The 25,022-nt window shown below is 45.9% G+C and overlaps 3 protein-coding genes across 3 annotated transcripts in view; 1 reads left to right on the top strand and 2 right to left on the bottom strand.

The window, feature by feature from the left end:
• ESS2 (ess-2 spliceosome associated protein) overlaps positions 1-13,485 on the top strand; it is a 14,494-nt gene extending 1,009 nt beyond the window's left edge. The window contains exons 2-10 of the mRNA XM_085302761.1: positions 26-284; positions 1,325-1,420; positions 2,017-2,183; positions 3,783-3,900; positions 4,386-4,519; positions 4,664-4,766; positions 6,124-6,233; positions 7,130-7,245; positions 7,826-13,485. Coding sequence (XP_085158887.1) covers positions 26-284; positions 1,325-1,420; positions 2,017-2,183; positions 3,783-3,900; positions 4,386-4,519; positions 4,664-4,766; positions 6,124-6,233; positions 7,130-7,245; positions 7,826-8,111 — 1,389 coding nt within the window. The 3' untranslated portion in view covers positions 8,112-13,485. The remainder of the gene's footprint in view (positions 1-25; positions 285-1,324; positions 1,421-2,016; positions 2,184-3,782; positions 3,901-4,385; positions 4,520-4,663; positions 4,767-6,123; positions 6,234-7,129; positions 7,246-7,825) is intronic.
• TSSK2 (testis specific serine kinase 2) lies at positions 9,217-10,185 on the bottom strand. The gene has a single exon (XM_085302752.1). The coding sequence runs from the start codon at positions 10,183-10,185 to the stop codon at positions 9,217-9,219; it is 969 nt and encodes a 322-aa protein (XP_085158878.1).
• A 4,246-nt stretch (positions 13,486-17,731) lies between the features above and the next one.
• On the bottom strand, positions 17,732-18,832 carry LOC146597127 (testis-specific serine/threonine-protein kinase 1-like). The gene has a single exon (XM_085302762.1). It carries the CDS (start codon positions 18,815-18,817, stop codon positions 17,732-17,734), a length of 1,086 nt encoding a protein of 361 aa, XP_085158888.1. The 5' UTR covers positions 18,818-18,832.
• Between the last annotated feature and the right edge of the window lie 6,190 nt (positions 18,833-25,022).

Genomic DNA, 25,022 nt, shown 5'->3' on the forward strand with positions numbered 1-25,022 from the left:
CGGCCTCCGGGGCTCCGTGGCGCAGCCGGGGCTGGGCGAGCGCGCGGGGCCGCTGGGCGAGGCCCCGCTCCGGCCGAGCGAGGCGCCGCGCTTAGGGTGCTCCGTCTGCCCGCAGAGCCTGGAGAAGATAATTCAGCGGGACTTCTTCCCCGACGTGGAGAAGTTRCGAGCGCAGAAGGAATATCTGGAGGCTGAAGAGAACGGCGACCTGGAGAAGATGAGACAAATCGCTATCAAGTTCGGTTCCTCTTTGGGCAAGTCGTCAAAGGACACCCCCGCACCCTGTAAGAGCTGGCTGCCTGGGGCTGTCCTCGTGTTCAAGCTAAGAGCRTAGAAGCTTGCTACAAAAAAGCCCCCCTGTTTTTTTAAAGATATTAGAGTTTATGTCTAATCTTTTATTTTTCCCTTTTATCGAACTTTGTGCAGGCGATGATTAAGGAATCAAGATTGATACTGTGTGGAGTTTAATGTATTGGATTGGGCAGTGGCCAGTATCTGATCACTAGTTTAGTACCTTCTGCTGAACTTTTCTTTCATATCTAATAACTTCTTGAAGCAATGGTTCTTTGGAAAAATAACTATAGAATAACCATTCCCATAGGCATATTTTTTTCAAGTCCTGTTGCTGAGCGGATGTTACATGCTCTGACTTTTGCAGTATTTTGCTATCAAAAACTCTAGACTATGTTTTTGGATTATTATTGTAGTGTTAGGTATTCTTGCTGTCTGTGTTGAGGTATGACACTGTAATATATTGGGGCAGAAGATGTTGAAAGTTTATGATCAGAGCTTCCTGTAGCAAGTATTGAGTATGCAGTTTTATGCTTACTTTAAGATATTCAGATTTTCTCTCTTTTTTTTTTATGCTAAAGCCTCGTGTCTAGGTAACTTTTTGCTATGGAGTTTAGATTCCCTCATAGCTGAGGCCGTGTGTCACCAAGTGCCTTCCTTTCCTGCCCCTATCATAGGTTCTGGCACTAACTGCTTACATTAGGATTGTTAACACGTTTACATTGCTGCCTGCTTTCGTTATGTGAAGCTGTAGATAGTATGGCAAACATGTAGGGCTGTGACTGTTCTGTGTTGCTCTTAATAAAAGAAAAATAATGTCTTAGGTGAAAGCAAAATCTTATTCAGTGTTTGGAACTGAATTGCACAGAATATTTTGGAGTCTTTTCACAACTTCTTGATTAAAAATAGTTCTTCTCTTGATATGTTTTCTATGACTTGTTTGGCACATGACAGTTACTGTGCTGCAAAATGTCGCAGCCAGTATCCTCTGTGTGCTCCAGTAACCATGAGAATCTTTTTGTTTCTATCACAGATGTTACTCCAGCCACATTTGAAACCCCTGAAGTGCATCCAGGTGGTCTTCCACTCGTGAATAAACCGAAGGTTGGCATTAAAGCTACAGAGGAAGGTAAGGGAATGTTGTTTCTCTAGTTGAATTCTTCAGCAACAGGAAAATACTGTTGTGAGCTCTGTCTCCTGTAATGGTGTACTCACTTAGCAGACATATAAGTGGTCTTCTTTAACCTTATAGTAATGAAAATAATCACTGTGAATTTGGACTTGATGTAATACTTTGCAGCTCTGTGAACTCCAGTTATGAATCTCTTTATGGCTATGTAAATTCTCAACTCAGTTATTTCTTTGAAGGCAGTAAATTCTTCCTGTCATTTGAAATTTTGTCAGTAAGCAACAAACCAGGAATAGAGCTATTCATGTCATACAAAAATGTCTGCTAGCAACTGGCTGCTCTTGCATTTGCTTTTAACATGAATAGCTATAAATATCATGAAAGGTTTTTTGTGAAAGTTGATTACACATCTTCCAAAAAGAATTTATCGTTGTACTGTTCTGTGTTACATTTCTTTTTCTCCCACAAGCTTCTTATTAATTATTAGTGGGTCAGTAGAAGGCTAGCCCTCAGAGCAAATCAAGAGTTATGTACAGCCCTTTTCTAGAAAGGGAAATGTTAATCACTTTCTCRGGCTTCTTCCCTCCTCTTGTTAGGAGAAGCGGAAAAAGATGGTAAAGATGTACTTCCTAGTCTGGACAGCTTCTTAGCAAAACACACGAGTGAAGATAATGCTTCATTTGAGCAGATCATGGAAGTCGCTAAAGAGAAGGAGAAAGTCAAGCATGCTTGGCTGTACAGTGCAGAAGAGGAGTACGCCCAGGTAGGGAAATGGCTCCAACATGTCTGTGTTGTTCTGAAATGATACAAAAAGGAAATACCATCTGTTTRTTTGTTTTTTCATCTGTAACTCAACGACATCATTGACTTAGTCGCTGAGGAACTGATGATCTGTTGCTGCCTAAAGCTTTGAAGCTGTGAAGTGTGACACTAAGCACAAGTATTAGTGTTCTTGGCAATCTCTTCCGTAAATACCGATACAACTGAGAGCAACTGAAGAATAGTTCCTTGTGTTTGTCCATCAGCCTCTTATTATTTGTAGTTAGATGGCTTTTCTCATTTCGATTTTCTGTTTTTATTACCAGTAATAATCTGTTCAGCTGCTGATACAAAATATTGTATACAGTAGGGCTAGCTGGGCTAAAGAATTGTTTTCTTCAGCTAGCTTAGTGGGAGGTACAGGAGATGTTTTGGGACTGATCTGTCAGTCTTTTTAGATCAGCAGTAGCAAGTGGCTGGCACTGTAGCCAGATTTCAGTGACAGATGTAAGCTGCAGTGCTTTTCAATGAAACTTGACACTGGTCCCTGAGTGTTCTTACTGCCATTGTTTTAAGTGAGCATTATGTTTTTTATCACAGTTGATGTAAATCCTCAAAGAATCTGTAGTAATTGCTTTAATCCAGAGTTACAAGGTGGGCAGTGGGAAAATGTTCCCAAAGCACAGGGGTTATATCAGATCAGGTTACTGAAAGAGGAAGATGAAGCTGTTGGAACCACTCTTGTGCTGATGTTCTATGTCTTTATGTCAGCCAGCACTCTGTGTCCAGACCTTGTGTTTTACTGCACAACATGCCTATGTGTGTAGCAAACAAATCTCCTATGCCTCGTTTGATGTATTCAGTGGCAATATAGCTTTTTAGAATTATGTAGATGATGCCCAGTAAGGTTAATATCCGTTAAAATCTCTTTAATATAGCTTTTAGAAATACTTGTCTAGTTTGATTAGTGTGAGAATTTTCAAACGGCATAACTTATCAGTATCTGACTGCATTCTACTCATTTCTTGTTAGTATCAGTGGTAGTAGAACACTGTTAAGAGCAGATGGGTCATGATGTGAATATGTCAAATGCTTCAATGGCTGTATTACCTATGGAAATGTTTGAAAGCTCCCAAGGTTGGTTACTTTGGCCTTGTAGATTATTGTTATTTTAGATATGAGTTATTTAGCTTGCTGCTCCCTTCTTAAGAAATGAAGACATTGATTTAATTTTGATTAATGGAGTGAGAAAAAGCAGATGAACCTTGTACTAGTATAAGTGTTGTTATAAGATGCAATGAATGAAGTCATAAACATGGTTTTTCTGAGAAGTCAGGTCTTTAATCTTTGCTTGATTTTTATACACGAGCTTCATATATAGATTTTGTTGCAAACTCCCTTAGGAACAGGGCATTTCTAGAATGCCAGCCCTCAGAGAGAGGGGGCTTTTGCCATGCAGGTGCAAGGTGTGAGGGGACACATAGCTGAACAGGTGATTGAACTCTTCCAGATGTGTATGTCTGCTTAGGAGAATGCAAGACCTAAGGTTTCAGACATGATAGGTCTTTTTGTTTCATTTTTTTTCTCTTCATCTTCCTTTCAGCGACGAAATGAGAACCTGGCGCTTCCTTCAGCAGAGCAGCAGGCCCTTGAAAATGTGAAAGCTGGGCTGGAGACCTGGGAGTACACGGCTCGGAATTCCCTCATGTATTATCCCACAGGTGAGATATACGGGTCCCTCAGGAGAGGTGTTGGTTTAAGTGGTCTCATTCCAAGCAATGCTTATAGTATTTCTACAGATAACTAAGCTCGTCTCTCTGTTAATGCTGCGTTTTGTTTTTCTGCTCTAAAGTTAAGATATGATTTAGTTTTTTATAGCAATTCATTTAGGAAGCCCAGCTTCCTTTCTGACTCTAAATGTACAATCAATATTTTTGGTACCTCACTGTTTCACAGAAGTTAGTCTTGTTGACTTTCATTTAAATTTATTTTCTAATCTYAATTTATAATTTATTCATACCTTTCAGGTATTACACAGCATAGATTTAGTGTAAATATTATTTTAAATTGCTGGAGATAACTGCAGTTGCTGCTGGATTCTTTGTCATGTAGAAATATGCAGCCAGTCTCATGTTTGTTGGAGACTTCAGGGCACATTGCCTAGTAGTACCTGAACACTTTGTTAAAAATCTGTGTACCATTCCAGGTGTACCTGATGAGGATGATGTATTTAAGAAGCCCAGGGAAGTTGTCCATCGAAACACCCGTTTTGTGAAGGACCCTTTTAGTCAAGCCTTGAGCAAATCACAGCTCCAACAAGCTGCAGCACTCAATGCCCAGGTTGGATAACTTTTACTGTTTCTCATCAAAACCTTGTTATACTCTGCCTTCTGGTGTTGTTCATAAAGCAGGGGAACTGTGTGTGTACTGGATATGTGCTTGGATTCTTCAAAGGCAGATAAATGATGTTTCTTTTTGTTGCAGTACAAACAGGGCAAAGTGGGACCAGATGGGAAAGAGCTGATACCCCAGGAGTCTCCAAAAGTGAATGGATATGGATTTGTGGCTACTCCCTCTCCTGCCCCTGGTAAGATGATTTTCTTAGCTGCTGTGTTGTAAGAGGACTAATTTTACATTTATTCTGATGTACTGTTCATCCAGCACTGGGATATAATTGTTAGTGTTTAGAAAAGGAGGTAAGCAATCTATCTGTATGTGTCTCATGAGCTGGTGGCTTTCTGGTGTCTAGTATATGCCAGCTTGATTCAGTGCTTGCATTTTAGTCCAGTCACTGGGGAAGAAGTCGTACAATGTCTGAGAGGCTTTGACTGTGCTGTTGTGCCTTTGCATTGGAATCATGTAGGGTGAGGCATCTGGGGTAACTGGAGTGCTCTGGAGCTTGTTTTTATCCTGGGTAATGCTTCTCTAGTGCTTAAAGATAGGAATCTCAAACATTTCACAAACATTAAATTTCCAATAAGTTCAGTTGCTCATCTTGCAAAATGGGGCGTATTCATGGTTAAATACGTGTCAGTAGTAGCTGAGTGGTGGTGCAGACTGGCTCACAGTGGCTTCTCACTTGCTCCGTGGTCTAACCTACTAGTTTCCTCCAACTCTACTACTTTCTAGGTTCTTTCTCCCTTCAAATACGCTTATTTTTTGTAGATTCTTTTTGCTCAGATATATTAGCTGTTGGGTACTTCTAGGTAGAACATAGTGATTATCTTCTGTTTCAAATGTGATATCCAAATTTTTAGCTTTACTTCACCAGCCACTATGTTTCCGTGACTTTTGTCACTTTGCTGAAAGGCAAGCAYAGTGAGGCTTTTCCTCTGAAGAGCCTGTAGGTGGCATTTGCAACACACCTTCTTTCTGCAGTATAAATGCATTTTTCCAAATCCTGGACAGCAAGATTTTCTAGCCAGTTATTTAATCAGGCTCTTAGAATCTGTTCTGCTGTTGTAGCTGTTAGGAAAGATACAGTCAGTTTACCTCAAGTTAAATTGAGAGTATGTCTGGCTGTTACATTTGTCTAAAGTTCTCTGCCTGTTTTCCTGCTTTTAAATAGTTCACTGTGGTTAAAGAGTTTTCATACCACAGCAGAGCGGAAGGCTAATATTGTAGAGGAAAAAATGAAGTGTCTCTAAGTGAAAGCACACCAAATGGAAAAATAAACACATTGAAAGGACAGTGCTTGGGTGTTACAACCTAGAGAGTAACACAGCTATAGGCAATCCTGTGGGTTTAAGGTCATGCCCTTTTAATAGGAACCACATGTTATTATTAAACACTGGATGTGATTTTTCCGCTGTAGTGGAGGGGCTACACTGTGTGTTGTTCCATTTGTTGCATTTTGTAGTTTGTTTCTCTGTCTGCCTGTCTTTTTTTTTTTTGTGATGAACAAAATGTCTTGCATCAGTCTGACTCTTTTAATCTGTTGTTAGGTGTGAATGAGTCTCCTCTTATGACGTGGGGTGAAATCGAGAGCACCCCTTTGCGTTTAGATGGATCAGAAACGCCATATGTGGACAGAACACCTGGACCAGCCTTCAAGGTATTTAATGTCAGAAGTCAGCATGTCATTCCTTTTTTGGGGGGAACTAAGAAGGGAAAAAGAACTGAGCAACTCGTAGATTGACATTGTTGTGAGGTGTGTGACACATCTGGGCTGTGCTCCTAGTTCTCGAAAATAATGACCTAGGTTCTTTTTGGAGGGTGGAGATGGACATGGCTCCACATGAAAGCTACTTGGTGGAGATACCTGGGTGGAACACTCATTGGCTGGCAAGAGGGTGAGACTGAATATTTTATAATGGGCCCAAAGGGGCTTTTTGAAGAAGCTGGAGAGGTGCCCTGTTTATCTGATTTTAATGTGTGAATGGGTAAATATCTTAGGACTTCTCTCTGTCGTAATCTTTCTGGCTGTCACAGCCAGAGGCAGCTATATCACTTAAGGGTAGAAAAGGCACTCTGGATTTCCTAGTGGCATGTGAGCCTGCATGCCAGCTATATTGCACTGGTGTCCCTTTAGTTAGGGAAGATGTAATTTGCTGTATGTGCCTCTGTTTTGTCAGACTTGGAAGCCCTTGGCTGGTTTTCCTGATGTTCAGCAATGTTTCTGTTTGCCTGAGAGCTGACTGGCTACAGGCCAGATTAGGCAAGACACAGGTGACATTGTTTGTCTAGGAGAGACAGCAGGAGGAAATGCCAGAGGTAATGACTGTTTCCTTGGCTGAACTGGTTCTACCATTTTTGTTAGTTGCTAAGGCAGGCTGAAGGTCTCTTCATATCCTTTCGGTCTGATGTATAGCAGCAGAGAGGAGTGAACTGRCGCCTTCCTCCCCAGTTTAGATCCTTGTGGGCTGGAATACAACTGTGAAGGTGCTTTGACTCATTTATGCGACACTCATATTAGTACTCTGACAAGTGAACTGTGTGGTGTATTTATAGATCCTGGAGCCTGGGCGCCGTGAGAGGTTAGGACTTAAGATGGCTAATGAAGTAGCAGCTAAAAACCGAGCGAAAAAGCAGGAGGCACTTCGAAAAGTCACAGAAAACCTTGCCAGGTAAGACTTCTGTTCAGCTTATACAGAGTCTGACAGCAGAATTAGGAATGGGTGTTTTTTGATGAGATTTAAATCAATGTGTGTAGAAAGGGAGAAATTACAGTACCGGAAGTAGGACCAGGTACAGTCAAGCTAAAAGTTTTTAGAAGTAAAAAGAGACTTAATTCCCAAGGGAAGATGGTTGAAGGCTGTTCTTGATCCTCCCTCCTGTGAGCCTTACGGTTCTGCCTTGCAGCCACCCACGCAGTGTCCTGAACGGGTGTCCTACCTTGTTGCAATAAAAAGAGACATGATAAGGCTTACTTGACTGGGTCACRCAAAGGACAGAGCAGGCTCAAAGGACAAGATGGGCAGTGCTGTTCATGTTTGGAAGGGATGTTAGATGTGCCTGTGTTAACTGTAGCTCCCTCGAGAGACAGGCTGCACTTACTGGCAGGCAGAATGACTTCTACAGGTGGTGGGTCTGGACTTTGGGGGAAGATGGGGGACATCAAACTCTCCTGTGGAAGTATCGATACTTTTCCTAATAAATGGCAGGCTTTTACAGTAAAGTCTTTTAAACCGGTTTATTGTATTCCAGCCTTACTCCAAAAGGACTAAGCCCAGTTATGTCACCAGCTTTGCAACGACTGGTAAACAGGACTGCAAGTAAATATACTGACAAAGCTCTGCGAGCCAGCTATACTCCTTCCCCAGCCCATACTGGAACTCCTGGTTACAAGACCCCAGCAGGTGGGCCTCATACACCCACAGGCACCCCGCTGTCAAGGACAGTGTCTCGGACACCAGTGTCTCAAGATACTACATCAATCACAGACAATTTACTGCAGCTTCCTAAAAGAAGGAAGGCATCTGATTTCTTCTAAGTAGCCCTTTCATCATCAAGGCAATAGTGAATTGACTGTACCCAGCTGTGCATCAACTGGATCTTGTGAACCATCAGTATTAAGGGGTATCTAAGCGTAACTGCTAGAACAAGACCTAGCAGTTCCTAGATCTGGGACCAGCTCTATTCTTGACCATGTAGCTAAAGTGGGCTGTGATGTGCTTTTTTTGGAAGCAAAATACTTCCTACTGTGGTATAACTTCCCTTCGAACTGCATGAATATGTTACACAGGCCTGCTGTAGCATAAGGATACTTCCTGCAATGGCAGAGAAGAGTTTGAACTCTTGGAAAACAGCAAGCATTTTGTGAAGATGAATTTTCTCTCTTTGAGGTGACCCTATGGGATACATTCAAATACTGCTGTGTACAGATATTTCTGTTTATAAAATGTGGTAAACCTTTCTCAAAGGTTGACTAAACCTTCCCCTAGCATGTGGAAATTCTTTGGTTTTGCGCTTTGCAAAAAAGGGAGGTAGATCTTGTGACTTAAAAACCAAAGATACAGTCAAGTCTGTAAGCTCCTCACTTCCCTGTTCAAACTGTGTAAATACTGAGACAGGACCCAGACTTTTAGAGGGCTTCTCTTTAATTTGACCAGAGTTTAAACTGATGATCTTGAGTGTACAAGGGACCTGTCAGGAGAATTAGTGCCTCATGAGAACAGTATACATATACAGTTTTAGACATCAATTCACTCTTTCTAATAACCTGCCTTGCCCTCGTGGTACTGAGTCTGTAAGGGGCTAATGCACGTGTGAATTCTTCAGCCAGTGCAAACAGAAACTTGAGAGATGTGAGCTTATGATCTGTAAATGCCAGTCAACAGCACTGACCTGAAAGGAAGCTTTCCGATGTGCATTTGGCAGTAGCTTCTGATCCCTGCAAACYGTATCAGAGACAGGCCTTTTGGGAACAGTAGTGCTAAGCTGTTCGTCCAGCTCAGCAGATGTGCTGTATTTTCTGTGCTTTGATAGTGAAGCAAAAGACAAGGACTATTTCTTAAAGGGTTCACAGAATCAGAAGTTGAAAGCTAGCAATTCATGAGTTACATCAATTGTTGTGATACTGTTAAAACCAGCCATATCTAAGAGGATCCCTTTTCCCTCTCTCCTTCCCTTTCTGCAGGCTGGGATTCTTTTTGCTGTTTGTGTTCAGACTTTTTCTCATGTAGATTCTGGGAACACTCGCCCTCTTCTGCAGCTGGTGCTGTTGAAGGAACTGTGAGTTCTGGAGTCTGCAACCAAGGATGACTTAAAACTTCATCTATGCACAACCTCTGAGACACATCTGGCTGGAGCATGCGGTAAATGAGATCCTTACACGCCGCAGTCAGGTGTCTGGACTTGGGGAAGTGAATCCTATGTTGTTTCTGAATCCAGACCATTTTTCTGATGTTAGAATCATCAAATGGCATTAATGCACAGACCATTATATATAGGATGACCCCCAAGCTCCATATATCACAAATCTTGGGGTTGCAAGGAATGCCCTGTAGCACTTCAGGGGCTGCATATGCAGCAGACCCACAGAAGGTTTTGCTGAGAGTAATTTTCCCATTTTCATCCCGATCTAAGGGTTTGGAAAAGCCAAAGTCTGACAGCTTGATGTTGAGGTCTTTATCGAGAAGGATGTTCTCACATTTCAGGTCCCTGTGAGCAAGATCCATGTTATGGCAGTATTTGATAGCGGAAGCCAACTGACGAAACCTCTTCCGTGCAACTTCCTCTTTCATCGCTCCAGTAACCTTGATGTAGTCCAGAAGGTCTCCCTTTACCCCCAGCTCCATTATGATGTACACTTTGCCAACGAATGTTTCAAATATCTCGTAGGTTTTGACTATTGATGGATGGCTCATACGTTTCAAAGCCGCTATCTCCCTGGGGAGAAACTTTTCCAGGAAATCACGAGGAGTTTTCCTCTTGTCGATAATCTTTATTGCCACGTTGCATTTCATTTTGTCAGAGTAGCCAGCTTTCACTTTGCCGTAGGAGCCTTCCCCCAGAGTGACACCCACGTTATAGCCTCTCTTTCCAAGCACCATGATATCCTCCATCGTGCCAGAGGACTGGTGAGCGGGGGGGGCTGGCTGCGCGTTACCCGCTCCGGCCCGTTGCATGTTGCCGTTCCATGGCGCCGCGTGGACGCTTTGCCCCCGCGGCGGGCGGGCGGGCGGCGGGCGCCCGGCGCTGGCGGCTGTGTGATGTCACAGGCCGGGTGCCCCCTCGTCCCGGGGGGCTGGAGGGACGTTTCCAGCCCCAGGAGGAGGCTGCTGGGCGCCACGGTCTGGGGCACGGCTGAGCTTCGGGTCTCCGAGAGGCGTCGGCTTGTGCTCGACCTCGCTCATAAGCGATCTTTGTGTTTAGTTTTGCCAAGAAGATGGAAGTAGCTTAAACCTTTTTCTTTCCTCTTTTATAAAATGGTTCTAATACTTTTTATATTTATGTATATGTTAGGTACTTGATTGTGTGTTAAAATAATTCGGTAAGGAATGATTAAGCTTATGTATATGAGATTTTTAAGTGATACTTTCTCTGGCTTATGAAGGAAAAAAATAACGAGTGCATAGGTCATTTGTGGGGTGGCTTCTTCAGGCTTTGCTTGGACAGTTTTAGAAGTGTTTCCCATGAGGTAAAATGGTGAAGGAATTGATGATAATGTTATTTACAAAATAAGCTTTTTCCTAAAGCATATGACTACGGAAAAATTTTCTGCAGTAACTTAATTTACTGAAGTAGCACTCTTAAAGTATTTATACTCTTGGAGGTTTTCCTTCCTCTTAATACATTGAAATTTAATATGAGCACTTTTTGCTGGTTATCTTGAATTTTGGTAAAATTCAAAACATGTTGGTAAACCAGTGTAAGTGGTTTCATTCTACGATGGAACAATGCTCYAGTTATGCTTTTTGGCTTGAAGGTTCAAGCACAACCACATAGCTGAGTTTTCATCTATGCAGTACTGTATTTAAAACTTTTCTGAAGGAGTTAATTATTTGTATGCATCTCTTGTGTGAGGTGTGTAATGTAAATACTAAATGAAGGTGCTGTGGCTCTATTCTTTAAAGATGCTGTGGCTCTATTCTTAAAGATGATTCTTTCCTGAAGACAGAAATTCTGCCTTTTTTTTTGTGTCTCAGCTGAATTTTTAATGGGCTTTTTTCTGTAGTGTTTTTATTCATTTTTTTCAACACTCTGTCTTCTCAGTTTCTCTGCTTCTCCCTGTGGTGCTGCCACCCTCAGGGTGGGTGCTTACAGTGAACAGAAGCAGGAATGGCATCTCTGGCTCCTGCTTCTTCACTCATTTGTGTTGCAGTGATAGCTGAGAAACCTACAAGTCCACAATACAATGTTGATTGGGAGAGGAATCAGATTTTTTTTTTCAATCTTTTGCGGTCAAAATAAGTACGGGTTTTCAAGGTTTGAGGTATACATTGCCTCAGCACACCTGGCAGTGCGAAAGGTCCTTTCCTAGACTGGCAGACATCCAAGCTGTGAATAGCGCCTGAGGTTTCCTGAGGAATGGCACGTTAAGGTCCTCCTCAGAGACAAACTACTTGTACTTGCTTTTAACATATAGCAGCCTCACTCCTCGTCAGTCAGCTTTCTTCGGAGAGGATGGTTTGCCACCACAGAGGTAAGAACAGGTTTTGATGTTGAGGAATGTGGGGTGCTGCTTTTCTATCTTTTAAAATGGTTATGTTCAAGAATTGTTTTTTTTCCATGCCCTTCTTGCGAGAAGGGRTAGGCTTTCCTTGGTGTTCATTCAGCTCCTATATTTTGTAAACCTGATGATCGACTGCTTTTGCAGGCTTTGCAGCTACTTTCTTAAACTCTTACTCAATGGTTGAGCTGTGTTTTGACTTCCAGGTTCAGGTATTCTTGAAGAAGCCTTGTGCTAACAACTTCTTCGAAACTGTTCAGAGGATTACTGTTTTGTATGTTGATTGCTTCACCATAATCAGCCTCTGGTGTTTTTTGCTGTCTTGAGATCAGCTTTTTCAAATTGGTCTTTCAGCTCCCRTGTGTGCAACTTCAAAGACTTGGTGATGACAACAACACTAGGGCCAGGACCAGTACTGCTTAGTTCGCTGGAATGGATAAAAATGTCATCTTGAAGAATAGGATGGTACTTCAGACAGCCAAACTGAGGCTTTTCCCCTCCCCATTTCTTTGACGCTCTTGGCTAATTTTTGTAATTACCCCCAAAAATCAAGAGTTGCTTTATGCGTGCACAGTCTGCCCTTAGAGCTGTGCTCGACCCTGGGTGAGCTGACCTTTGAACGCGAGATGAATACTTGTGCTGTGTGGTTGAGCCCAGAGAAGCAGTGAACACCTTGGAGCAGGAAGTAGGCATAGCCAAATATTTATACTCGCACCACGCCAAAATACGAGACAGTCTGTGTAATGTTTGGCAGTCTTGATATTTGCTTCAATCAGGTGATGTCTTACCCAGGGAATATTTTATACAACTCTTTGAGCAATGCCTACGAACTTCTTAAGGTTCTGGATGTTTGATGTGTTGTTTGTCTTGGAGGGGAAATTTCTCTTGCCATATCCAAAACTTATGTTCCTTGGCTATGAATATGCTATCAAAGTCCTTCCAAAGTAATTGATTTTTGTAGTGCTCCTTTTAAAAACGTACCAGTCAATGTGACATTGTTTGGAGTAGCTACTGTGTGGAATGACTAATTTTTATTTTTTTAGATTAGAAATAAATGAAGACTAAGCTTTTCCTTGAAGCTAGGAAATAAAGCTACTCATATTCATGCATTAATGTAAAGAGAATCGATTTGCTAACATTTCCATGTTTTCAGAGATGCCCTTTAAGGACTAGACTGGCTAAATAACCACAGACAACTTAGGTAAATGTTTTTTAATGGTCCCATGATCTGCTTACATCCACAAAGTGCAAGACCCCTCTGTTTGGGTATGCAAGCCCTGGCCTGAGGTTTAGCTCACTGAATAGACCCTGAGAAACRACGGGGCTTGGCACGACAAACGGCTGGATGCCCCAACAGTGGTGTGAACAGCTAGCAAAGGTTTCAGGTAGTGCCCCGAAAGGCTGAACTTCACAGATAATGGCAGAGGAGCACTGGTGGCCTCGTGGTGTTCGCCTGCACTGCTCTCGGCCTGTGTCGGTCTGTGTGYGTGTGCTTGGTTGTGCCTGTATTTTGTGTGCCTGAGTCCCCGTTGGGAGTAGGTGCTACTGCCTAGGCCTGGGAGTAGGAAAAGCGGCTGCCTGGTGTCTAGCATACTGGAGAGGAGAAATCATCTGGATTTTAAAATCCACTGGATTTGGCTATTTAACACTCAATGTGCATATGCAAAAATAAATAAAATTGTATAACCACAAATTCCTGTTAATGCTGCCCCCCACTTTTGTTATATCGAAGACAATGTGACCATTGGTTTCCTTTAGTTGATGCATATAGTTAATAGGTGATACTCGTGTACAGGACCATTTCTATGCTCAGAAAAGCCTTGACTGAGAGCTTCCAGGCATTTCAAACCAGTTGTACCAAGAAGTAGCCAGCTTACAGAATAATAGATGTGTGAATACGATATCAAAGACTTACTAGTTCTGTATTGTGTGATTCRTGCTTAAAAACAGATCATATTAAATATCTTGCAGGAGGGTGTTGGATTTGTTTTCCCTCAAGTGAATTAACTTAGACAGCCTTACTAAAATCATAGTCTTGATTATGCCTGACTGAAGGGTCTTTACATATTTGCTAGGAATGTAATTCATGTTCAGCGAAATGGTGTAAAACTGAATCTGTTCAAGGGCGTGTAGCGCTTTGCAGATGGGCTATTCCTGTAACACTTGCTTCAATATCTAGTCTCTGCTTCCTGCTGCAATTGCAAGCAGCCTGTTATCTGTAATTAATGAATCAGTAGGCTCTTCATTGCCAGAGGTTTTTTTTGCTACTGTAGCACTTACAGATAATGTGCCTTACATGGCTAAATCAAATGTCGGAAACCAGCTCAGCTGTGGGTGACTTGTGACTTCCCTGCCCGCTCTGCACCCCCTTTTTTCTGGAGCCTTATTTTTCTTGTATATCTGCATTTTGTTACACGCAAGATCCAAGCACGCTTCCCATCCAAAATAGCACCCAGAGCACTTCTGAAGATCTCGAGCCTATTGGCAGGCCAGTAGGCTGGCTCTCCTGAGTGACCATTCAGCAGGGCTGGCTGCAGTGGGTGACCATCTGCTTGCACGAAGCTGCCTGGCCATGGCCTATGTGCATGCAGGATGTTCAGTGCTTTGTGTTGCTTAGGTTCCAGCCTCCTGCTGTGCTTCCCACTCTGGGGTTATCTTCTTAGCCTTCCTCCCTGTGCCTTGACTGCAACCCACCTCTCCCATTTGAGACTGAGGCCAAGTTAGCTTGCTGGTGTTGTACCTCAAGGTGGTTCTGTGCCACGGTGACTCTTGCGCAGCCTGTGGATAAGGACCATTTCTTTCTGAGCCCTGATGGAAAAATGCTAGGAGCAGAGCTGCTCTGAAAGCAATTTTGAAGAGGCAATCCCATCTTCCCCCCTCTTCTAGGAGGACAGAGAAACCAGCCAGACAGCAGGTCACAGGGGCAAACGTCCCTGTGTCCTCTGGTGGTGTGTACTGCTGTGATCTTCCTGCAGCTCAGAGGTGGGCCTGCTGGGTTTTGGATACTTGCTGATTTGGGGGGCAAGGAGAGGGAACCACACTCCTGAACAGGAGCCTTCCCCTTGCTGCTGTGACAGTTCCCTCTTGGCTCCCCGACTGAAAGCTTGAGGGATGGTGCAGAGACATCTGGACAGGTAAGACACGGAGATACCCATCATGAGCATCAGCTCCACTGCAGAGTATCCCTGAGCATCCCCCATTGCTGGATGGAGAGAGAGAACAAAGACAGACGCTTCTCTCAGAGACACTGCGTGTGACTAGTCAGGCTTGGAGCCTGCTTTTGCTTCTGCTGCGTCTCCCTCAGCAGGCTCTTGGGAACAAGGGGGAGTAGGAGAACAGAAGACGCTTAACACGCTCCCCGTTGTGGAGCACTGGGTGACAAAGACCCATCAGGAATGGTTTCCCCAACAAGAGCATGCCGCCCTTGTGCTTATTCATCTAGATGTTCACGTTGACCCTCCTCTATTCGTGTGCGGGGTGATATTTCCTTAGGCAAGGAGGGTCACCTGCCCAAATTGGAGAAACGCAGTGAGCCAAGGAAGCACTCAGACCAAAGACTGATCCACACTCAGACTGAAGACATGTCAAAACAGAGATGTAAATAATATCWGGGAGGTTTGCAGGTGATGTGGAGAGACATCCATGTTTCTGGGGGAGGGGTGTCTGATTTTTGGGAGATCATTCCTGGAAAAGCAGAATGAGGGGAGTGCTTTGTTTCTGGAAGGCCTTGTGGTGGCTRTGTAAGCCCTGATGATCTCTTGAACTGTGCAAAAGCTTGACAGCTTTGCACATCCTTCACYAAGTATAAATTCCTTCTGTTGTCTTRGCTGAAAGCAAATGTAAGGTAGATCATCCGTTCAGGAGAGTTATCTGTAGGGATGGGAGAGATTACAACACCTCTTGTGTCATTTTTCAATGTTAGGATATCCAAGCTGACCTCAGCTGCTGCTCTGGAAGTGTGTGGGTCTGCCACAGGCTCTTCCGTGTCTGTCAGGCCCTGTGGATGTTCTAGACTCTACCAGGTACAAAATAGCTCTGGGCATCTATCTGTAAACACTTGAATTGCTTTTGTGATCAACAGCAAGATCTGGGATGTGTATTAGCGAGGGTAAGCAACGCTTAAAAAAGAGGCTCTCCAGAACTGTTCTACTGTGACTATACGTTGCTCTATTCTTTCCTCTTTTCTCATTATTTTATTCACAAAGAAATAATTCTCAGCACAGGCAGTCATCTTTCTCTTCTGTAGCAGGGAAAGGAGAGTTTTRTGTTTCAAGGGGATGAGAAACAAGCCTTAGCTTTCATTTGATGCTAGAACAAGAACGGCCATGTTGAGTCAGATCAAAGGACTGTTTAGCATGGTGCTGTGTCCTGGGAAGCACCTGGCTGTAGATGCTCCAGAAGGCATGCAAGGAGCAAGGCACAAGTGGAGAGGTAAGACCAGGAAGAGCTGAGCCTCCAACCTGACACGGGAGGAGAGGTGTTTGGGTGGGTCTGCACTCGCCCTTGCTCCCTGCCTCTTGGAAACTGCATTTCCAACAGTGACAGCACTTATATTTTAGTTCTGTTTGGTAAGTAAGAATTTTGGGTGATATTAAGGCCATGGTGATATTAYATGCCATGTATGGTGACATTTTCTTCTACCTGCCTAACCCTACCAGCCTGTGCAGTTGTTCCAGTTGTGGGGTGAGGCTGGCTCCTTCTTGGGGCTGTCGGGAGAACAAATGCCTGCTTTGGAGACTTAAAGGACTTAGTAAGTCATCTGTAAGATGAAGGCTGCAGCCATCTTTTCAAAGTAGTAGATAACTGTTGACTATATGGGGCTTTTGGGGAGAGTGTGGGTTGCTTTTATGTGAAGGTATACTGAGTGCATGAAAGATAATACTGAGAAGCTGAGGATTTAAGGCCACAGCAGTTTACTAATACCCCGTTGYAACCCTCTGCAACTTGTTCAGAAATAGGGAGACTAGAGCTTCACAGAGGATGGAGGGAGCAGAGGAAGAGATATGAGCCTGGCATACGCTGCAACCAGCTCTGCTCCGTCTCCCGAAGCTGTACCGTCCAGCCCCAGCCTTCCTCGTGGCATGGATTAGTGCTCTTGCCACACACACTTTGTTCGTGGCTTGGGTGATGCCTCTGCTTTCATGGGTGGGAGGGAGTCACCTTGTGCAATATGTTTGCTACATTGAGTTGTTGCTAAATATCATTCTTCGCTCCTCTCATACCTTTTAATATAAATCTAGACATAAATGTTCATCTAATAACAAAACACATTACCGTAACAAAGGGCTCTGAAGACTTCCATTGCTAGATATATCGTGATGGTTCGTGGGAGAGTTAGTAAACCCTAAAGTAAATCCAGGAAAATGTTTACCTGGGCCATAAGCTGGGTGCAGAAGTCCACCGAGATGATGAAGTAGAAAGTGAACCTGCTTTGCCAGGAAACCTCCTATAGTGAGGCTGGAGAGGAGCAATTAGAGATGAGTAACATATCCAAAGCAAGACTTGCTACCTTAACTTGCTGTGTTGTAGGTTAAATGTGTTAGCTTTCCAGGACGTGTATTTCATGGGAACTGGTGCAGAATTAAAAAGCTTTGCAAAGTGCTTCCAGGGTGGTATTTCATGCTGGCATACTCTACAGTAATGGAAAAAAATTTGGAAAGAACACTGCATTTTGTAGTTATTTTTCTCTGGTTTTGAAGACAAGATATTCATATTGCCTCATTTCAAGCATCTACCTTTAAGTTCCTCTTTTTCTCYGTGGAGATGCTGGGGTTTCTAATGTAAGTACTCTGGATGGGATTCTGAAGCTTTTTGCTGCTGGAGAGGGCACATAAACTTTTAACCCTAAATTAGTGCCTAAATTAGATTGTGTAAATCTATTTTCCAGTGCCAAAGCATCTTCAGGGGATATCATGAAAATTGTCAATAATAACATGCTTTTAATGGTCAAATTCTCCAGTAGTTGCTCTTCCTCTGACATCTGTTGAAGTACTTGCTTCATCTGCCTCTTCAGTGGGCTTAATGCTGGCAGCATTCACAATTTTCAAGACTGTCTCCAGGGCAGAGGAATCCTCCTTCTTTGGGTGGCCATCCGTAGACGATGAGCCTGTTTGCTGTTTGTGCTCAGATTTTTCCTCATGCAGATTCTGGGAACACTCACCCTCTTCTGCAGCTTGYAGATGTGGAGGAATCTGAGCTTCTACCATCTGCAACCATGGATGTCTTAAAACTGCATCTATGCGCAACCTCCGAGATACACTGGGCTCGAGCATGCGGTAAATGAGATCTCTGCACGCCGCAGTCAGGTGTCTGGACTTGGGGAAGCGAATCCTATGTTGTTTCTGAATGCCGACCATTTTTCTGATGTTAGAATCATCAAATGGCATTAATGCACAGACCATTATATATAGGATGACCCCCAAGCTCCATATATCACAAATCTTGGGGTTGAAAGGAATGCCCTGTAGCACTTCAGGGGCTGCATATGCAGCAGACCCACAGAAGGTTTTGCTGAGAGTAATTTTCCCATTTTCATCCCGATCTAAGKGTTTGGAAAAGCCAAAGTCTGACAGCTTGATGTTGAGGTCTTTATCGAGAAGGATGTTCTCACATTTCAGGTCCCTGTGAGCAAGATCCATGTCATGGCAGTATTTGATGGTGGAAGCCAACTGATGAAACTTCTTCCGTGCAACGTCCTCTTTCATCATTCCATTGCTCTTGAGGTAGTCCAGAAGGTCTCCCTTTTCCCCCAGCTCCATTACGATGTACACTTTGCCAGCCTTTGTCTCGAATATCTCGTAGGTTTTGACTATTGATGGGTGGTTCATACGTTTCAAAGCATCTATCTCCCTGGGGAGAAATTTTTCCAGGAAATCACGAGGAGTTTTCCTCTTGTCGATAATCTTTATTGCCACGTTGCCTTCCAGTTTATCAGAGTAGCCAGCTTTYACTTTGCCGTAGGCGCCTTCCCCCAGAGTGACACCCATGATATAGCCTCTCTTTTCAAGCACTGTATTATCATCCATTATGCTAGAGGCAGCAGAGGTATGGGAGCTGGTGCTGGGTGTGCATCATCCGTGCTGGCAGGCTGCGTGTCCCCACTCCATGGTGGCTGCCCAGCACGCTTTGCTCCACTGCTGGGTGAGGTGGACTGGGGCATTGTGTGATGTGTGGTGTGGGGCTGTGATGTCGTTACGGAAAGAGGCTGTTTGCGCATGAATGTGTAGTCTTGGGCTTGACTCTGCTCCATGATGGAAAGGAGAACACGATGAGGGACCACAAGAGATTCTTGTTCATATAAGTAGATAGGAAAAACACAACATTCTAGCTCTTTTTTTGGCGGGTGGTAATTTTACAAACCAGCAGGATGTAATTGTTAAAAGAGAATGTTGCAAGAACCTTTAGAGAAGAGCCAGCAGGGACRTAGGACGAGATGCTATCCCCATCTCGGAGAAGGTGCGTTCAGATGTTTTAAAGAAGCAAAGTGCTGAATGCCTCAAAGCTTATTGTTTCTCCTTTTCTGTGTGGGACACAAGTAAGAAAATGCTGACCAGCAGAACAGTAACAACAGAGTTTGGTGAGGTTAATCAGTAAGAACATAAAGGCCCAAGATCACCGTGTGCTTTGAGCAACCCCCCAGGCGACTGCATGCAGTCCTGGCTTGAGCCCCAGCAAAACCACAGAAGCACTTCCTGAGGGCAGGATGCTTTGCTTGACTTTCCCGAAGCCTCTAGTTCCCTATGTGCTGAACCCTCCTTCATTTTTAGGGCCAAGAGTGTCTCCTCGAGACAAAAGTAGCTCTCTTGCGGCCTGATGCTGAGGCATGTGTGGCCCAGGAGGGTTGGGACTGGGCAGGGGATGGCCAGGGTGCCATGGGCTGGCTTGACAGTTGGCTTTTGTTTGAGTTCCAGCAAAAGAACTTTGCACTGGCAATACGAAAACAATGAAGATTTTTACTTCTCTGATTATTTAGCTCGGAAGGGAAGCTGTGGTTGGAAATATTTGAGAGGACTGTGGCATTTCTCTGCAATAATAAAGGAAATGGATCTGATTGCTCAGAGGAGGGGAAGATGGGGAAATTACTGCTTCCTCATATTTGCATCTGTAGCCTCTTCATTATGAATCCCTACTCACAGTTACTGGGCTTTTCACAAGCCTGGGCCTCAGAGCAACCGGTCTACAAACATCAGTTCAAAAATAGGGCCCTTGACCTAGAATGAGAGCTAGCTTTGGATGTTCCCTGTTTGACCCCCTTGGCTCTGCTCCTCCTGGCATAGTCAGCACCTCCTGCCTCCAGTGAACCCAGGCACGCTCTGCTCAGCTCCTGGGTTATGCTGGGGAAAAAGGAGAACTTGGTGAATAATAACAGGAATTGTCATTGTGATACCCAACATGTGTTAGCCAAGGAGCTGCACGCACAAAGCTGAGCACCCAGTTGGCATGCAATGCTGGTGCCTGCCCCAGGCACGCTCCTGTCAGCACTAATTGCTTCATGAAGGGAATGACCAGGAGGGAGTTGGAGCAGGTCCTGGTGAAAAGTATGTTGTGCCAGGGAAGGCACGGCCGATGTCTTTCTTTTCACCCCCACCTCCATGTTGTCACCTCCAAGGGCCGAGAGCGTTCGACACCCCAAGTGTTTGGCTCCCTGGCATTTTAGAGCAATGTCAATGCTCAAGCATCTCTGTGGGCAAGACCTGCCCTTATCTCACCTCTGAGCTGCGAATGGCACTGAGGAACATGAACAGTGTGCTAGCCTGCTTGTGATCCTCTCTGGCCAGAAGCTGCTGGATGCACGTGGTTTAAGGACGTCATCAGCTACCCCCGTCTTGAGTATTGCTAAACAGTCATCCCTACTACTACCAACCTCAGTTTTGCTTAAGAAAGGGAGAATACGCTTCCTCTCCCATGTGTTTACAGTAGTGCTTCCCTGCCCTGCTGCTTTGGTGCTACTCTGATCTTCATGTGTGCAAGTCCCACTGATTCGGTGCCTCCTGGGCTGCTCAGCAAAGGCAAGCATTGGTCTCTGCTGGAGCTACTGCTTGCAGCAGTGAGATAGCCCATAGAAATAAGTGCTTCTTCCCCTTCACCTTGGTGCTTCTGTGTGACTTTGTAGGTTATTGACTGTTTACTCAAGCATGCTATATGATTTCTAGTGCCTGCTTCACATCAAACTGTGGTCTAAAACCATTTCTGCCCAGAGCTGGTGGGATGTTTTGGATACAGCACATGGAAAATAAGGTCTTTGCATTCTTGTGTAAAAGTCAGGGAAGGGCAGTGTGTGTTCTTTCTGCAAGCGGAGCACTCTTCTCATGTGGGAGTTGCCCTAGGGCATTTATTTMGAGATCATCATCTACAGAGTAAGGCATGGGCCCCAGATATCATAGGCATAGGGGTCTGCATATGCAACAGATCTGCAAAAGGCCAGGCTGAGAATTGCATCTTCACTCCCATCCTGGTAGCATCGTGGAAAAAATGAAGTCAGACACTTTGATGTCCATGTCTTTGTCCCAGAGCATGTCCCACTTCAAGTCACTATGACAATACCTGGATCATGATAGTATTTGACAGCATATGAGAACTAGTGAAGTTTCTTTTGCTCCAAATCTTAAGGTAACCCCTGTTGCTCTTGTTGAGCTCCACGCGTGTGCTTCTCAGTGACAATACTTTCCTGGCTATCTTGAACTTCTCATAAATCTTGGTGGCAGAGCAGTAGCTCCCACCTACCAATGTCTCAGGCTCCCTTAGGAGCAATCACTCCAGGAACTTTTTCGGGCACTTTGTTTCTGTCAGCAGTTTCCACTGCCACAATGAACTTCAGCTGCTCCAAGTAGGCAGATTTAACTTTGGCAAAGGAGCTCTTCTGCGCGTTGCTGCCCATGACATAGCCTTTTTCTCCAAGCACAATGACGTGAGCAGGAACAGCAGGTGCCAAAGAAAGCCTGCAAAAATCTTGTACACCCACCTGCAAGCCAGCAGCCTGCTCTTAGCTCCGGTCGGCTGGGTGTCACGCGGCCTGTGGCTGAGGTCAGGAGCTGTGTGGAACAGGAGGGCTGGGAAGATGCCAAGGAAGGCAGCRGTTGTTTCCTGCTGCTTGAGGTGCCGCCACGCAAGAAGGAGGTGCTGATGCTCCTTGGAGGATGCTGGTGATGGATATAGCAAAATCCATCTGGGCACGGCTGGTTGAGGAGGCTGGTGCAGCCCTGAGCTGTCGGAATTGGGGAAGGAGCTCAGCTGGCAGCCCTGCCGGAGGCCAAGAGCATGCTGTGGGCCTCAGGCCTTGGTGGAGCCCTACCAGACTATGGTCTGCAGCGATCGAGCTGCTGCAGCAGCACATCKCTTCATTGAACACTAATCCCAGAGGTGGTGGCACTGGCTTCCTTCCTTCGTCACTGATGTGCTACGCTGAAACAGAAGGAGCAAAGGACATGGATATTTTTGTTTGCTTTACTARTATACGAAAAATCCTTTATTTTGTTAACATTTTTTTAAAAAGAAAACCTTTGCAGGCAGCTTCCCAGGTTTTGGCTTTGTTATTAATTCTGAGTTGAATTTTACTGAAAAGATGGAATTTCCTGCAGAATAAACTACCCATTTCCTGCCTACTCCCTGTGGCAACCACAAGGCAAACAGCGCGCACAGCCCCTCATGGAGCTTGTGGTCCAGCTGGATGCTCCGGCATTTCCCCAAATACCACGGCATCCTCTCAGACCGCCTGAGGAAATTCCAACTTAATCTGGGAAGTGGTTATTCAAGGTAGAATTGCCTTTTTATCCTTTCTAATCAAAACTCGGGCCTTTTTAAGAAGTACTGAAAGCTAAGGGACTTTTCCCAGCTCATGCACATGTGGAAGGCACCAGCCATCACCTTCGAGCTCCCCTAGTCCTCAGCTGAAGCTTGAGAGCAGACAGCTCTCCTGATTTTCCAGAAGTGTCCTTCTGCCTTCGCGCGCTGCGGCACGGCGCTGGGAAAGGCGGGCTCGCGCGGAGCTGGCGGGCAGGGCAGGCGCTGGCCCGCTCCATCTCTTCCCAGACTTGCTCCTTTCTAAGGAAGGGATGCAGGGGCTCTGGGGTAGTTTTCTCCTAAAAGCTTCAGGATCAACACCCTCTATTTTCCTACCCTCCTACTTCCTTTTAATTCAACTCTGAAGTCCTGTCCTGGGGAGGGCAACTGTGCTACTGCTGAATTAAACGTTGCCAGAGGAATGTCTCCGAAGCAGATGTCAACCAAGCCGTTTTCAAGAAGAGAAAAAGCTTTGCTATGTTTTGTGGGAACAGCAGAGCAGAGCAATCYAGGAAATCTGGTGTTGGAAAAGGTGGGAAAGGCTGGAAAGTTTGCAGAGATTTATGAACTGACAGCTGGGAACCCAGCAGCGCCTCGGGTCTGGGCCTCAGACGATGCCTCTTCCTCGGGAGAGCAGCCTCGCGTGAGGAGATGGTTTATCGTTTCGTTCCGATTCCTCCTGGCCCGTGTGGCACAGACTTCTCCGAGYGGAGGAGCRGCCTCCGCGGCTGCTGCCAAGGCCYGGCGTGCCCCCGCGGGCGGCCGCTGCCGGGGCAGGAGCAGGCAGCGCCTGCCAGCCGCGGGCGATCTCTCCAGGCGGCGTGGGCTGTGCGCTCCGGGAGCCCGTCGCTCTGACGCGAGCTCCAGCTACCTCGGCGGCAAAAACTGCSAAGGGTCCCGAGGCGAGCGAGTGCTCCGGCTCACCCCCCGCACCGGAGCAGCGAACGCGAGTGACCGCGGACAGCAGAGCACAGCTTGCAGAGAGTSACCTCTCGAGAGATCACCCCCGTGGCTGCAGCCTGTGCTCTTAAGAAGCACGGCTCTGCTGCACTTTGAAAGGCGTAAGGCAGCGATTAACAGATGTAGCTCAATGGTAAGGCATGGGGCATGCCAGAGGACAAGGACGGAGAGGAGGGGCCAGCACTCGGCTCAGTGGGGTGGCGCGAGGAGGGACCGTAGCAGAGAGGGGGCAGGATGAAGTGTGGCAGAGCGAGATGCTCCCAGGGGGCTAAAAACAACGGCGGGCTTGTGGGGAGCGTGGCTCTCGGCGTGGGTGCTTCCCTTGCCCTGCGCCTTGGGAGCGCTGCACTGATATCGGGTCCTCTGCAACCTTCAGAGTCATGCTGCTGCTGTTTTGCTGGAAACAACAACTGCCTAAATCACCTCGGAGATGACAATCTCGCTCCCCAGCGTTAGCGGGCTGCAGTCTGCAACGCGGCTTCAGGAAATGCTGCGGCGCTGAGGGATGGCAGCCTCCCTCCACAGAGGGTTTACTCACGTTGGCAGCTCTCTTCAGGGACAACCACCACCCTGTTTGACGTGGAGCAACACCCAGGGTCAAATTCCTAAATGCGCCTGTCATTTGCAGGGCCATTAAAGATGATCTGAGCTGCACAAATAGCTTTATATATATATATATATATATACATATACACACACACACACACACACACATATTTCCTCTCTGGATGGGCTTGAGAACCTGGAATGCAACTGTTTCCAGGAGGTATAAAAATGCCAGCCAGCTTTGTCATTGCTGTAATTATGAAAGCTATACGCACAGTGAAACTAATGCACTTCTTGCAGAAATGTTGCAGTGCTGGACGCCGTTCTGTAGTGTCAGGGAGTTACCKGTGTGTGTCTTGCATACCTGAAAATCCCTGGAAAATCGGTGAAAGCCTATGAAAACCTGGTGTGTCCTATCCCTGCCTGGGTGCAACAGACAGTCTGGAGCAATTAGATAAAGCAGTTGAAGGATGGTCAGCCTCAGAGACCAGTGACGGGCCAGCTTCTGCTAGGAAGCCCCGGTGTGCTCCTGCTCCTCCTCCGCGCAGCTCCGGCCGCCCCGAACGGGGGCACCGGGGACCCGGGGCCGGGGAGCCCGCGGTGGGGAAAGACCGTCCTGCCAGGATGGAGGCGACCAAAAGGACTATCCCGGGGCAGGCGAGGCTGCTGCTGTCCCAGCGGGCGCGGAGGTGTCCCACGGGGCAGGACCTTGCCGGAGGGGTGGAGGTGACTCGTCAGGGCCTTCCTGAAGGGAGGGCGGTGAGAGGAAAGGCCACCCCATCCGGGAGGGAGGCGACCCGCCGAGGCTGCCCCGTGGGGACAGAGGTGGCTGGTCACGGCCATCTTGGCGGAGGCGGTGGTGGCGGGGCCATGGACGGAACGGGGAACGACCGCCAGGGCTGCGGGCCGCGGCGCCCCGCGCGAGCTCTCCCCGCGCGCTGGCGC

This window comes from Rhea americana, unplaced genomic scaffold (assembly GCF_003343005.1).
Source record: "Rhea americana isolate MKP2758 unplaced genomic scaffold, rheAme1 scaffold_191, whole genome shotgun sequence".
Lineage (NCBI taxonomy): Eukaryota > Metazoa > Chordata > Aves > Rheiformes > Rheidae > Rhea > Rhea americana.